Raw genomic sequence first — 14,911 nt, 5'->3', positions numbered from 1 at the left:
GTAAATCCCTCAACTTTACTTCCCTTGCTTTTTGGGTAAACTGATCAGTCCCTAAGACTACCATTACTAGACTATCGTCTCCCTATTGTGTATTTCTTGCATTTTTTCAGCTGCACAAATAACCTTAAAGTGAAGTGTGGTTAGGCTAATTGGTATCCTTTATAGCTTTTTCTTTTGTAACTACAATTCCTATGTGTCCAGGTTGGGCTGGTAGCAAAAGATATTTTTCCACTTTGTTTTTTACATTTTTACAAGTGTAGCTTTTCATTTTACCGCATAATACCATGTACTCTAAAATGGGCATACCACAAGATATTTGCCTGTTCTTCGGCCATTTTGTATGTTAGTTATCTTCCTGCCCTCATGGGTCTGGAATTGCCATATGTATAAAGTCCTTTCTTGGGCAAAGCCTCTGCTTGCCCTGTCAAAGTGGCGGTCTATGTATGTAGCTGGATGTTCCTAGTCCACATCCAAACCACAGTGTATCTGTTGCTTGGCAGAATGTTTGGCTAGTGACTTCAGTCCAAATCATGGATAAAAGGACTCTTGCAGCCATTCGACAGATCATCATTTGAGCTACGACCCATAGGAAGAAGTGCAGTACGCTCAACACCTGAGGACAACCGTTGCAGCTGACCAGCATTGCCTCCAGCTAAGTCTTGGTGAAGCCCTGCTCCTCTGTCCTTATCTCAAGAAGGCCCTCATTGGTGCTACAACCCATGGACCAGTGAGGACAACCTGCCTCGATCACTGCTCAAGAATTCGCACCTACTGAGCCTTTGGAAGTGTCCCTGGGCCACCTGGTGGACTGCAAGTCCTCCCTTGGGCTACCTTGCTTTTGCTGCAGCCATGGCTGTTCTGGGTGCAACCTAGAGAATTTGCAACTTTTGCTACGTCCCCTTCTCCTCCTACATTTTCAGCCTTCCAGTCCCAACAGAAGCAGTGCAGGGCCTGGTCCTTTGTTCGCAAACTGAAGACTGTCTGTCACTATGGTGACTCCTGCTGAATCCAACCTTCAATCCCTGGAGGTCTCGAAGTCATGATGTTTCACAGAAGAAGTCTTCCTTTTTTGCCAAGGGTGCCCAGTGTGCTAGTCTCTGGAACCATAATACAGTTACTGCAACCAACCAAAACAAAATCCTGATTCCTAAACCGCCTCGGCACCCGCGACTCTGGACCTTTCTCGACCAGACCATGCATTGATGAGTGGACCCAGCGGATTCCAGAACCTCTGAAGTAGTTGCGAAAATCCGAGTAAGGAGGATAAGTTAACATACCTTGCACCCCCTCCATCCATAGGGTTGTATGGGTGTAAAGTACTGGTCCTATATTTCCATTGCCTGCCTGACCAACATAGTGGTGGCCTGTTTAAGGACCCCCTTTGAGCCTTCTCTAGCGTGGTGGTTCTGAGTGAGACACTTACCCGAACTTTGTCTGATTCCTGGAATGCTTAACTGCAACCACTGGCATTGCACAATCCAATAGTAAACCTACCTGAACAGTATAGTTTGTGGAACTGATGATTCTAGGGCACTAGGCCCCATTTAATATTGGGCCTGAAGTTACTATGGGTTAGGGATCGAATTCTAGGATTGCTCATAAGTATTTTTACAAAATTCTTGTACTTGATTACTTACCTCTGTAGTCTACTGGTTTTGAATCAGTTTTTCTAACTCCACTCGCTTTACTACACAGCTATTACAAGTATTACTTATGATTAAGCTAACTGCTGCTTCACTGTCTCAAAGGCAAAGTGTAAGGGTTCTGTACAGAACACCCCGCTCCTCCACAATCCCCCCCATAGTGGATGTATACTGAAGTGGTTGTATTGTGATACTTAAGGTTTTCATTGCTTATATTGTATTCAAAGGTCTAATAAATAATGTGTATACTTGCCTATCTAACTTGAATTGTTGGAGTGCTCTGTGTGCGTCATTGTAGCTCTAGACCACCACTCCCCTCCTGAATCTAATCCTGTCTGCTCTGCTATCCTACCTTGGCTGGATTTGGCTAGACTTCAGTGTCTTTCCTGTTTTCCATAATAGGTTGGCCTCTCAGAATCCACCCTTGGAGTTGAAAATGAAAATCCACTTTAGCACCAGGTGTTGCCTCAATCATCTCTTCCCTCCACCTCCCCCCACCCAATAAAGGGTTAGTGGTTCAACAGTCCTCACCAGCGGGTTGTAGAAAAACTGCTGCAGCATTTAAGTATAATCCAGACCTCATCAGTAACCACAGGGAAGCAGATCAGGACTCCCGTCTCCTAATGGGAACTAGCTAGTTTACTCAACTCAAGGACTCCTTGCTCCTGACTGCTTATGTGCTGGATCCACAGTGGTTCATCCTTTGGCTTGATCAGACCTCTCTGAAGAACTAGCAGCGGCATCACTGCCAGAGCATCCGAGGATTCTCGCTCTTAAACTTCTTCAAACCACTGTAGCACTGCTTGCATCTGGTTTCCACTGGACCTACATCATCTGTTAACCAAACTCGCTGCACCACGGCCCGCCATAAGATTTGTCGCTGTAGTCTCTCAGACATCCAGGGCCCTTGGTTCACTCCTCCCCAGTTCATGGTTCTTTGCCTGCTGTGAGAAACCTGACCGTATTCTCCCACCTACTCCCTGAGGATCATCCATTCAGGTGGCCTGGGAAGGGCCATCGCTTTTGGATCCCGACACTGGGGGTTGACAAGCGAGGGATGTATCACCAGAGTGGAGGGTCACGAGGGATTGGGAGGAGGCTACCCAAGGGCGAGACATGGTATTCCCCCATTCCCAATAATACCCCAACCCACTTTCCCCTCAGCCTTCATGGGGTATTTTCAATCTCCTCTCATGTCCCCCTCCCCATTTCCAACAAATACAGAGACGAGGAGAAGGCAACTAAGAGCAGTAAAGATTACCCATAGAAACAACATGGGGAAAGTAAGGGAGATCTACTATAGAAAGAACACAATTTATGCCACTAATAGTCAGGCAGGGTAAGGCACTTAATGACCATTCACACCTGACTCCACTTGACTGTTTCAACTATAAAAGGTGTGGTTTTTCACAAGGAGTTGAGCGGGCTGGGGACGTTGTCTGGACCAGAGAAGCCATGGAGCAGAGGGCAGCAGCATCTACGGCCCAGAAGAAAATGGCGTGCCGAGACGCTAGCCCAGTGTTTGTGAGGGGCTGTAGCGTGGCTAAAGAGCCGTGTCTCCAGGAAGCTGGAGTGAAGCACCCTACAGGCTGATATTGGCGGTCAGAGAATTGCTAGTTCCCTTGGGACTTGTGCCGACCCCAGGGGTGTCTGAGGTGCAGGTGGTTAGACCCTGACCTCGGGCCCGCACAACCAGAAAAGATTGCTTGTCACCACGCTGCTGCCCGTGTGAGTCCTGTGAAAGTAAGAGCGAGAGAGAGAGAGAGAGAGAATCTGGAGCATGCGGCTGAATGAAGGAGTGGGCCAAAGGAATGCATAAAAGCGGCACACAACAGAAAAGGGGAAATGAAAGGAAACTAGTAAAGCAATATAGATTGAAGGAAGAGTGACAAGATCAAGAGAAAGCAAGAGCAGCAGAGCGTGCAAGGGGTGCGAAGTGAAAGAACTATAATAAAAGAGGGCGCGTGTGACCCGAAACGAAAGAGAAGGGTACAAGCGACTCGGCAGAGTAGAAAGTGTGCAAGTGTGGCACAGGAAAGTTGGAAACCGTGCTAGTGGGTACTGGAAGATAAAGAGAGTTCAAGGGGGCACAGAAAAGCTGTAGAAAGTGCCTGGTGCGCAAGAAGGGGCACGCGTACAGGAGAAGGGAAGAAGGTGCCAGTGGGCACGAGAAGGAAGTCGAGAAAACAGAGGGGAATAAGAAGGGGTGCAGAAAGCCCCTGAAGGAAAAAGGTTAAGAGAAGGAAAAGCCAGAAACAATAGAGAGGGGTTAAAGCTCGGAGTGGTCGGGCTTAGGAGGAGCAAGGAACCTGCCGAAAGTCTCTGATGCTACCCCTTGAAAGAACTATATAAAAGAAAGGTACATCCTGACAAGATGAACTTGTGTGTAAAACCAAGAGGGGGCTAAGCTTGGGTAAGGGAACCCAGAGAGGCCTAACAAAGTGTAATACTTGTTATTTTTTGTGATATTGAAAGAAAAGAAAAGCACATCCTGACCAAACTGAATTTGTGTTGGAAACTGAAAATGGGCTTGAGCTTGGGGAAAGGAACTGTGAGAGGCCTAACCAATATGGAGACTTATTGTCTTGCACTGTTGAAGGGATTGAAGCTTGGCCAAGGGAATCCTGAGAAGCTTCAAGAGGAACTGTTATATTTTTTTTGTGGTGCTTGGACTTTGAACAAGGTGAAGCTTGGTAAGGGAGCCCCAAGGAACCAAAGACACAAAGTATTTCAGAATATTGCAAGGGCTCTCTGGAGAAGGTCTTACGAACAGCCCTTTTTGATTGAACTCATTTTTGTGGCATTGACCAAGCTACACCTGTTGAGAAGAGCACCTGAAACCCACCTTAATTTCCTATTTTTGTTGAACCACTGTTTTTCCTTTTTAAGGACTTCCTAGAGAGTGAGGGAAAGCATAGGTTTAGACACAACCGGACCTTTAGTTTGGACTATCGGACATTGACGGCCTTTAGAAACATCAGTTAAGAGATGGGCCAGTTAGACATTACACCAACCCAGGAATCTTAGTAAAAAAGGATTTGAAACTAACATCTTTTGAGTCTGTCTCTCTTGATACCATGCCTGTCTCACACTGCATACCCTGCACCTTCTTAGTTAAACCATGAGTTATGCTTGCCATGAAATGTTTGACAGCTCCCATAACCACAAGAGCCTTAGGGAGTGCAAGCTGCTTCTGACCCGCTGCTTGTGCTGACTTTAGAAACTTTATAATAAACTCAGTTTTCTCTTGTTGGGGTCACACCGTTGAGTAACATTGGGTTTCACTAAGACTTGTTTTTTGACTGAAGAATTGAAACAATTCGAAACAGCCTTGAACAATTGCGTGACTTCTCTGAAAGCTGCTGTTCTGAACTCGCACCTTAGGTTACTTAGCCGTTAACCACTGCACCTTTTCATCTCTGAATTTCATCTTTATAAAGAATATATTTTTACAATGTTTGGACATTTGCTTATTGTCTGGGTAAGTCCGGCATCTAAAGGAAAGGCTCTACAACCTAAATGAGGGCCAGTCTTTGCTTGACATGCTTATGGGGCTGAGGAGAATCCTCCTTTGCTATGGTGACTTAGATAGGTGTGTTTACTGAAGTCTATTTTTCCTTGTTCTTTCTCTTCATTAACATTAAGAGGAGATATCTGCTAAGCCTGTGGTTTCTCCCCCAGAGATCCGTTCCCTGTTTGCACACCCATTTCTCGCTGAACGAATCATATCCATGCTGAACTACTTTCTGCAGCACTTAGTTGGGCCAAAGATGGGAGCTCTGAAGGTGAAGGATTTTAGCGAATTTGACTTTAAACCTCAGCAGCTGGTGTCTGACATTTGTACCATCTACCTGAACTTGGGGTAAGTGACTGTAGTGTACCTGCAGGGTATATCTGAATCTGGGGTGGGGGCTAGTTCTGCATAACTAGTAAATGTGAACCTTAGTCAAGGCATTGTGATGTTGATCTATTAAATGCGTCTCATACAAGGGGCAATGGTGTCTGTTTAGAACATACCACCACCGAAGGTTGGAAGCAGAGTTCTGTTACCTGAACATGGGCCTGAATCAGGGTTAAGGGGTTAAGGGATTGTGACAGTCTGTAGGTAAAGAATTGGGCTGCTGTGCCATTGTGTCTTGTTTCATCAGCTGGTTGAACTGTCTATGATGCCTGCTTAAATCCAGTAGTTGTTGCCACTCTTCCCTTCCACTGAACCTTAAGTTCTTGCCACCCTTTAAGCCTAAGAAGGGCGTTATGGTAATGTCTCTGTTGCAATGCCACCCTTTTACCTTATCTGCCAACTCTCAGGTGCTTGTTTTGTTCCTCATAGGGTACAATGTATGCATTTGAAATGGCCTGGGGTAGGAGTGCAAGGTTGCAGGTGTTTTGCATTGTCAGGCCTACTCCTGCCTTCCCGCGACTGACTCCCCTCTAAGATCTCCTACCACCTTACATTACACACACACACACACACACACACACACAAACCCCCCACAGAAGGCCACCGCAGGCCTAGCTGTTAGCACATCAACACTAACAAAGCCACGGCTAAGCTCTCCTCTTTGGCCCTGATGCTTTCTCCCACATCAGCGGCTAACCAGGCCCAAAACACTGAAATCTATCAAATCTTGGCATCTTCCCTATTTATAATATTCTCCAAAGTGTCTTCCGCCAAACGCATAGAAAGCAGGCTTGACCTAGTACTGTGAACTTCCGACCAGCATCCATCAATGCCACAGCTTTCATGTCTGCCTTTCCAACTAATGAACCCCACCTCCATTTTATCTTGCAGACCAAAGCGCAGCGAGGCCACCACCAGTGTCAGACAGGCGTTCTGCAGTTTTCATTATTCTTGCATGCTTTCACTCGTGAACTGTTTTCTGTTCCTTTGCCTGATGCACTCTTTTGTTCTTCTCTACTACCCTTTCAGCAATGAGCAGAATTTCTGTGCCACTGTGCCTAAAGATGGTCGATCATACTCACCCATGCTCTTTGCACAGACGTTGCGGGTCCTAAAGAAAATCAACAAGCCCGGGAGCATGATTGTGGGTTTCAGTGACCTGGCGGAGGTGATTAAGGTGAGTGATGGGGAATCACACTTGTGCATGTGATTGAAGGGGCACAAAGCCATTCCTACATCCATCCCCCGCTCCATAATTGTATGGTGTCATTCCGAGTGGGGAACAGGATGAGTGCATGATGCAGGGCAGGGTTAGATTATAAAATATAGTGGTCCGGCGCACGTGTCTAGTTACGCCCCTACCCACAATACATTTCTCAAACATGATTCCGCCCCCAAATGCCAGCAGTCCTCCATCTGGACATGGCAAGAGCAACTAGCAGTAGCATGCTCAATTGCACCAACCTTATTTTTCCTAAATGGATTTTGAGAATCAACCCTGTGGACAGATTCTGAGTGGCCAACCTGTTCTGGCGAACAGACACTAATATCTAGCCAAACTTTATCTTGGCAGTGTGACTAAGCAGCAATGCTTAGACACTGGAAGTGTGAGAGTGGAGACGAATTCAGTTAAGCCCACACAGAGCATTCTTAATAATACAAGTTCGACAGAATGTATAAAATTACTTGTTTAGTGAGCCTTCGACAAACTCTTAGCCATGAAAGACCACAGTTAAGTAACACACGAATACATTCACTACTGTTCGATACACAATATCTTTGGTGTGCTCTGCTAAGATCACCAACACTTCACTTTTAGAATACAGTTAACGCAGTTTAGACTACTTTAGATTAGCAAAGCAAGTGAATGAAAAGAACCAGATAAGTAACCATTAGTTTGAGAAATATGTTCAAAATAAAGAAGTTAAAAACACCATAAAAGCATTATCAAATAAGGCAATTCACTGTAAAATGTCCTTCCTAACTAGAAAAGATGGGGCTAGTGCCCTAGAGTCACAGATACCAATGTAGTTCTCTTTCGAAGGCTGCAAACCTTTTTAACAGTCTAAACATAAGTTGACAACGCCAACAGACAGTTTGTAAGTGTCCTAAAGTTGGATAACTATTAAAGAAACATTTTTAGGAGGCCCCCTCCCAATCCAACCACCTGAAGAGATGCCCATGGGAGAATACTTGACCAGAATGCCACCTTTCACAGTCGGGCAAGGAAGCGGTAGGGTAAGGACTTCATGCCGTCAAGCCCTTTAGAGACGGGGAGGGGCAGAATAGTTCTGCTTCCTCACCCCTTGTACTTCGATTCACTAAGGGACCACTGTAGTCGTTCCTGAAATCTCCAGTCCCCCTTTTCTCACACCTTAGTTCTGTCGAGGGGGACAATTGGGCTTGTGTGCAGCGGTCACTTTCGACATTGGGTTTTTGGGTCTGTCTAGTTTACGGTTCTGTTGGATCATTGCTGGACACATCTACTGGACTGAAGAAAGCATCCCTTCTCCGGTGACTACTTCAGAGGATTTCCCAAGATACAATGCAGGTCGTGATCAGCGATAGCCACTCTGAAGACATTCCGGAAGTCGACCCTTGTGGCAGAAACAAAGAAACTGCTCATACTAGGCTCCCTTTGTTTGTTTTTTTAAAAAACTTTTATTTATAGGCAGAGGTTTACAGTGATCACACATGTTGGAGAACAATGTACATTCAATACACTACTCGTGCATTATACAGGTAATATATAGGTACTACATCGATAGGAGAAACAATGGTTAATAAAGCATTATAACATTTAAGAGCAATCCTGTGAAACCAGAGGCGAGCTACCATTCTCTGCATTTTCAGATATATTATTGAGTTAACTATGAAAGGAAGACCACACATTCTTGGGGCGAGTGTGTACAGGGAGCATGGTCAAGTATTCCTCTTCGCAGGTCCGGGACCAGGCGAGTGTACCAAGCCACTTCTGAAAGGTTGGGGCGGGGGGGGGCGGCTTTTACAGCACTGAAGCACACATTTCTTGGCTATCATACAGCTTATGTTCAGAAATGTAGAGTCTCGCCTAGTGCCCTCAGTTCCCCATACCCCGAACAGGACTCCCAATGGTCCGGGGTCAACCACTTCACCTGTGATTTCAGTTAGGACCTTCAGAATCCCTTCCCAGAAGTTGTTCAACTTGCGACATGCCCAGAACATATGTAGATGATCTGCACCCTTCTCTCCACAATGGGAGCATGCTTGTGTATCAGTATTAGTATCAGTATTGGTAAACCTAGAGATTCTGTGGGGGGTATAGTACAGTCTATTAAGCAGTTTAAATTGCATTGCTCGGTGGCGGTAATTAAGGGAGACTTTATTTGTGTGTGAGCACATTTTCTTCCACAATTTATCTGATAATTCCATGCCCAGTTCGTCTGCCCACTCGGTGCGTGCCCTAGAGGGCTGGTCAGGTATGCTAGCCAACGACAGCTTGCAAAGAGAGGAGACAACACCACGAGTACCACTTGAGTTAGCTATGTAGGCGACTTCAGGAGTATCAGACGGTTCGTTCGGGAATGTGGGCCACCTGGCACGGAAGGCGGCGTGAAGCCTGTAATATTGTAACATCGCAAGTGCAGATCCCGAGTGGCCCTGTTTCCATGACTGTGGATCAATGAACTTCCCGTTGGGAAAGAAATCAGCAATATCATTGTAGCCTAAAGCACCCCAGTGGCGGGCCAGAGCAGCATCATAATTCTGCTTCAGTGCCGGGAACCCCCAAAAAGGGAGCCATTTATAGTAGGGGCACGGGTCAGCTGTCCCGCTTAGGAGGCGGTTCCAAGCGAATAGAGTAGCCGCCACTGGATCGAGTGGGGAGTCGGGGGAGTATTCCCGATGAAATATCAAGGTCATAATATTAGTCTTATCTGCAGCTAGCGTCTCCAATTTGACAGGTAGGCGGATTAAAGGACCTGGATACCAGTACGTGGCGTATTGGGCTTGAGCCGCCGTCCAATATAACAGCAGATCTGGCGCAGTGAACCCCCCTTCTCATATGGAAGTACCATGTCTGACAATTTTTTACGAACCGCACCCGAGTACCATAAGAACTGCGCACATGCTTTGTGTAGGGACGTGAAGTACTGTCTACCTGGCCAGATCGGTATGTTACTAAAAACATACAACAGTTTAGGGACCAGAATCATTTTGATGAGAGAGAGTTTCCCGGCTAAGGACAAAGGAAGGGAGCCATTCAAATTCAGAAAGCTGTGCAATGGCTGTATAGTTGTCCGTCAGCAGGATGTGTTTGGTCAGGGACACCTGGGCACCTAAGTATCTGAAACCCTCAGGGGACCAGCGGAGTGGATACTCTGAAACAGGTTGTGGGGTATTGCTAGTCAGGGGGAAGATTTCTGACTTGGAGTAGTTAATTGTGAACCCTGAGCAGGTACCAATGCGTGTGATGTCGCGAAGAATGGGGTCAAGGTTGATTGCGGGGTCTCTGATGTATAATAGCACATCGTCGGCATATAATATTATTTCGGGGTTGCCTGTCAATCGTATCCCTCTGTGAGCATGTTGTGTCCTGACATGATCCGCCATGGGTTCTATTACTAATGCAAAGAGAATCGGGGAGAATGGACAGCCCTGGCGGGTACCCCTAAAGAACGTGAACATGGTGGAAGTTAGAGTTGATCCGGACCCTGGCCACTGGGCCAGTGTATAGCAGTTTGCTATATCCAATCATGTTGGGGCCGATACCCATAGTCTCCAGGACCAACCACATATATTTCCACGAGACCATGTTGAATGCCTTCTGGGCATCCAGAGTGACAGCAGTGGCATTCGAGTCTTGGTGAATTCTTGCCATGACATCAAAAAGCCGCCGGATATTGTGGGAAGTGGATCTCACAGGCACAAACCCCCCCTTGGTCTTCATGCACCAAATGGGTCATAATCGGGAGGAAGCGATTAGCTATAACTTTGTCAAAGATCTTGGTGTCTAGATTCATATGAGAGAGGGGCCTATACGATCCACACTCATCACTCTGCTTGCCAGCCTTAAGTAGCACTGTGATGAGGGCCTCGCGTAGGGAGGGAGGGAGGACCGCCAGACGGAGTGATTCATCCCACACCTCTCTTGGGGGAGAGAATGGCAATGTGTTCCTGATAAAACTCGGGAGTAAGCCCATCAGGGTCGCGTGCCCTACCCCTATGGAGGTCCGAGATCGCCTTGACTATTTCTTCTAACAGGATGGGAGAGTCTAGCTGGTCCGTTGTAGCGTCAGAGAATTATGTGGTGGGGATCTGGCCCAGGAGATCTCTCATGTGTTGCTCAGTGTTCAGGGGGCTGTGAATAGAGATTAGTATAGAAGTCGGTAAAGATTTGTTGGTCAGACCACTGAGAAATACCCAGCGTGTCCTTGATAGATACAATCTGGGTGTGGCCCATTCCCCTCATCAGCCTAGCCAGCGTTCTCCCGGGTCCATCACCCTCCCCATATCTGCGTGCAGCTTGCGGGCAACTAAAATAGCGGACATCCCTTTCTGCGTGCGTCTTGAATACCTCCAGTTCTTCGTTGATTTGGCCCAGTTTGGCAGGGTCGGCAGCAGTAGTGCAGCCTAGTTCCAGTTCATGAAGCGTGGATTCGGAGCGAGTGAGGCGGTTTCTGATGGTCTTCAACACTCCTGATTCCCTTGAAATAGACATCCACCTAATTTATATTTTGAAGGCATCCCAGCGAGTTCCGGCTGTAGTGGCCTGAAAGGTGTTACATTCAAAGAATGTGACTATGTCTGCAAGTATGTCAGCCTTGAATACTATGTCCAAGAGGGCGGCAGACTTAAAGTGCCAAGCGCTACAAGTGGACGCAGACGATCCGAGTTCCACCGACAAGGTTATTGGAGCACGATCTGATTGCGAGCGAGGATCTGAACTTCATTAATATTCCCAATGAACTCCTCGGCAACCAAAAAGAGATCTATTCTAGATGAACTAACATGCATGGTTGAATAATACGTGTACTCGCGGAGTCAGGGGTGGAGAACCCTCCACACGTCGCAGATCCTGAGTTCAACAGTGTGTGCAGATTGCGTGCTGCTCGCGATAGCGTCCTGGGTGCCCTCCCAGTTCTGTCTAAATCAGTGTTAAATATGAGGTTCATGTCACCCACCCAAATGATCTGGACATCCACGTAGCTCATCAGGATTGCAGCCACATTGTCAAATCAGGGGAATCCACATTGGGGGCATAAGTGTTCACCAGTAGGTATTCCCTGTTTATTAATGTGCAATGTAATATAACATATCTACCTTCAGGGTCCACGTAGCTTTTGTGGAGGATGAACTTAAGAGATGTATGGACCAAAGTCGGTACACCCCTAGCTTGTGTGGAAGAGGTAGTATAGAATCTGTTGGGCCCCCTGGAAGGTGCAATAGTGGTAGCCAGGTGGGTCCGAGCATGCATCTCCTGCAGCACTAACAGTTTAACGCCATGCCTTTGGGCATAAGCCACAATCTTACGATCCTTGGTGCAATTGCTCAACCCCTGGACGTTCCAGGACATTACCTTAGTGAGCACGGCAAAAGTTCAGGGTACATCCCAAGAAGTGCGAACCAGTGTGTATCTCCTACTATGGTAATTAACACTACGAAACTCCTCCATGATGCGGCCCACCGCAACACCTCTGCCATTTTCAATATTACCTCCCCAGATGTACCCACCCGCCCCCCTCGCCACCCAATCCCCCAAAAAAAAAAACTGAACTCCGGCAGACCCACCCCAACTTGGTCCAGCGATTCCAAAGGCCCAAATGGGGCCAGTAACTAAAGAATAGTCATTGCAACCGCAGTGGGGGTCGCTGTTGCCGTGCAGAAAATTATTTAGGAGCAAGGAGTACCATTACTGATACGAGGATTGACTGTTACCACAGCACAATTTCCACCCACCAATGTATTTTAGTGTAAGTGTGCAACAGTAAAGTATGAGTAACGGTGAACGCGGTACAATTATATTGAATAACATGTAAGGTGGTGGTTGGTACCTAGGCGAAAGCATCAAGCTGTATCGCAAAGTCAAAATTAAATATTCCTCAATGAGTGACAAGGTGCAACACGGAGAGCGGGCGCTCTGCATTCAATCAGAATTCCCACATTTGCAGTGGAAAGGCGACGTGATCAATACTATTACCGGCCCAATGATGGGTGTATAGCAACGTACATAATGGAGACAATAGGAGGCCAGCTAAATTAAGACTCAGTCATTGTCCATGAGGTCTTCAGCCAGCTTATGGCAAGGTATTTGCGCCTCTATAAACTTCACCGCTTCATCCGGGACGGTAAAAAAGTATACCTTTTCCCTAAAAGTGAATTTGAGTCGAGCCGGGAACCGTATTGCATACGGGATGTTTCAATCTCTGAGCAGTTTTGTCACGCCAAGGAACTGACGCCTCTCTTGCTGCACTCCCACAGAAAAATCGGGGAAGATCCTAATGACCTGGGATCCAAGGCGGAGTTCACCCTTCGGACATGACAGGCGGAGGATGAGGTCTCTGTCCCTGTAATTGAGAATCCTAGTGATGATAGGTCTCGGAAAATCTCCAGGTTTAGGTTGTGGTAGATTTTCGACCGCCAGCTCCATACGGCCCTTGAGCGCATTCTCCGGGACCCCGATAATCCGAATGTTATTCCTGCGTGATCTGGATTCTAAATCATCACATTTTGTTTTTACGGTCTTCATGTCACGTGTAAGGGAAGCAACAGTGTCCTAAAGGGTATGCAGCCCATCTTCAGTGGCTCCAATTCTTGTTTCTGCTTCAGTGATCCTTGTCCAGTCGAGATTTGAGCGATGCGACATTGGCGTTTGTCGTCCAATTTTTCATGGAAAGAGGCGAAGTTTTTTGCCATGGATTCCATCATTGCAGTAAGGTCGGTGGTTGGTGTTCTCGGGCATGAATCCATCTTGGGTCGAGGATGACTGACCGGACTCCGTCCTAAGTGTTGCTTTTGTGAATTTATCCATAGTTCCCATTTTATTAGTGCCACGGGATCTGTTGGACATGGCTGGGTGGCTGGAGATGGAAGAATGTTGAATCAGTGATAGTTAGGAGGTGGGGTCGGCCTCTGCGGACCAGATCGGTTAGTTCGCACCCGGTTGTTGCGGCAGGGGGCGATGAGACCTTGAGGTGGTGACCCAGCAGAGCAGGGTGATCTAGCTGTGAAGACTAGGCACTCCGTGGTCAGGTATGAGCTTAGGTACAGCAGACTGACCACCCCGCAGCAAGGTTCAGGTGAGCGATGATGGGGGCCAAGAAGTCTTGCCTCTGCAGACAAGGTTAGTAGCAATATGGGTGCGAGGGCCGACCGCTACTGCCAAGCGGTGGTTCATGCAATTGCGGCAGGTGAAACTAAGCCAGTTTAATTGCGAAGAGTAATGCCGATGATTATGTGTGTATTGATAGTGTAGTTTGCACCATGGTGCTAGCGGGACTCAGGAGCATGCAGGTCATAGGGGGCACCACCTGGGGCACGGACCACGCTTCAAAAGTCAATGGTGGTAGTGAGGGAGGGTAGGTGGCCTGATGCGGTTGGACTCCCCGATGGATGGCAGTGATCAGGTCTGCAGGTATGGGGGGGCGAGACCTACGGCGCAGGCCACACACGTGGGTGACCGGGTGGCAGCTGAAGAGCGAGTTGGGGTATTGTGCCAGTCCAGTGTCAAGGGCTCTGCAGAGCTCAGCAGGTAACCCTCCCCAGCTCCTCACCTGTACTGATGCAGATCCAGCTCCTGTTGGTTGAGGGAGAGCGTTGGGGTCCCGCTGGGAGGGGCACCGTTGCACAGTTGCAGCCCTGGGCCGCGGCGGCAAGCCCTGTATGACAGTGCACTGGGGCAATGTGTGCGCACTGCCGGGCTGCCGTGCAGCTCAGGGGCCGTGGATGAACATGGCCTGCCAGACACACCACACGCTCGTGACGAGTTCGGGCCTCACACAGGGCAGCGCAAAGGTTGAACAAGTGTCCGCCGCCCCAGCCGGTGCCTGATCGCTGCAGGTGGAGGGTGCAGACGGATGGTGGCACCCTAGTGGGCGCGCTGAGGTTCCACACGGCCTAGAGGTTCCACATGGCCTAGTCCGGAATGGCCTCCAGCCAGGCCACACACGCAGGCAGGAGAGTCATTGTGGGGCTGTTGAGCTCCGATTTCCTTCGGGATTGGGAACTAATGTAGCACGAGACGTCCGCCACACAGGGTAACAGCTACAGATGCAGGATAATGAGTCTAACCGCAGATGATGTCGGATTTGTGATGTCTGATGTCTGAACACGGAGCTACAAAGCTAGGCAGCCATTACTCAGGCTGCTCAACCAGGCACCCTTTGTTTTT

The 14,911-nt window shown here is 47.9% G+C and overlaps 1 protein-coding gene across 4 annotated transcripts in view; it reads left to right on the top strand.

Annotated features, from left to right (window-relative positions):
• UBE4A (ubiquitination factor E4A) overlaps nt 1-14,911 on the top strand; it is a 915,337-nt gene that overhangs the window by 764,635 nt on the left and 135,791 nt on the right. For all 4 annotated transcript variants that reach the window (XM_069614443.1, XM_069614440.1, XM_069614441.1 and 1 more), the window contains 2 exons: nt 5,325-5,505; nt 6,574-6,721. In XM_069614443.1, coding sequence (XP_069470544.1) covers nt 5,325-5,505; nt 6,574-6,721 — 329 coding nt within the window. The remainder of the gene's footprint in view (nt 1-5,324; nt 5,506-6,573; nt 6,722-14,911) is intronic.

This window comes from Ambystoma mexicanum, chromosome 9, assembly GCF_040938575.1.
Source record: "Ambystoma mexicanum isolate Mex_15411 chromosome 9, UKY_AmexF1_1, whole genome shotgun sequence".
In the NCBI taxonomy this organism is placed as follows: Eukaryota; Metazoa; Chordata; class Amphibia; order Caudata; family Ambystomatidae; genus Ambystoma; species Ambystoma mexicanum.
The sequence above is the reverse complement of the archived record's forward strand: the minus strand, read 5'-3'. Positions and strand labels throughout refer to the sequence as shown.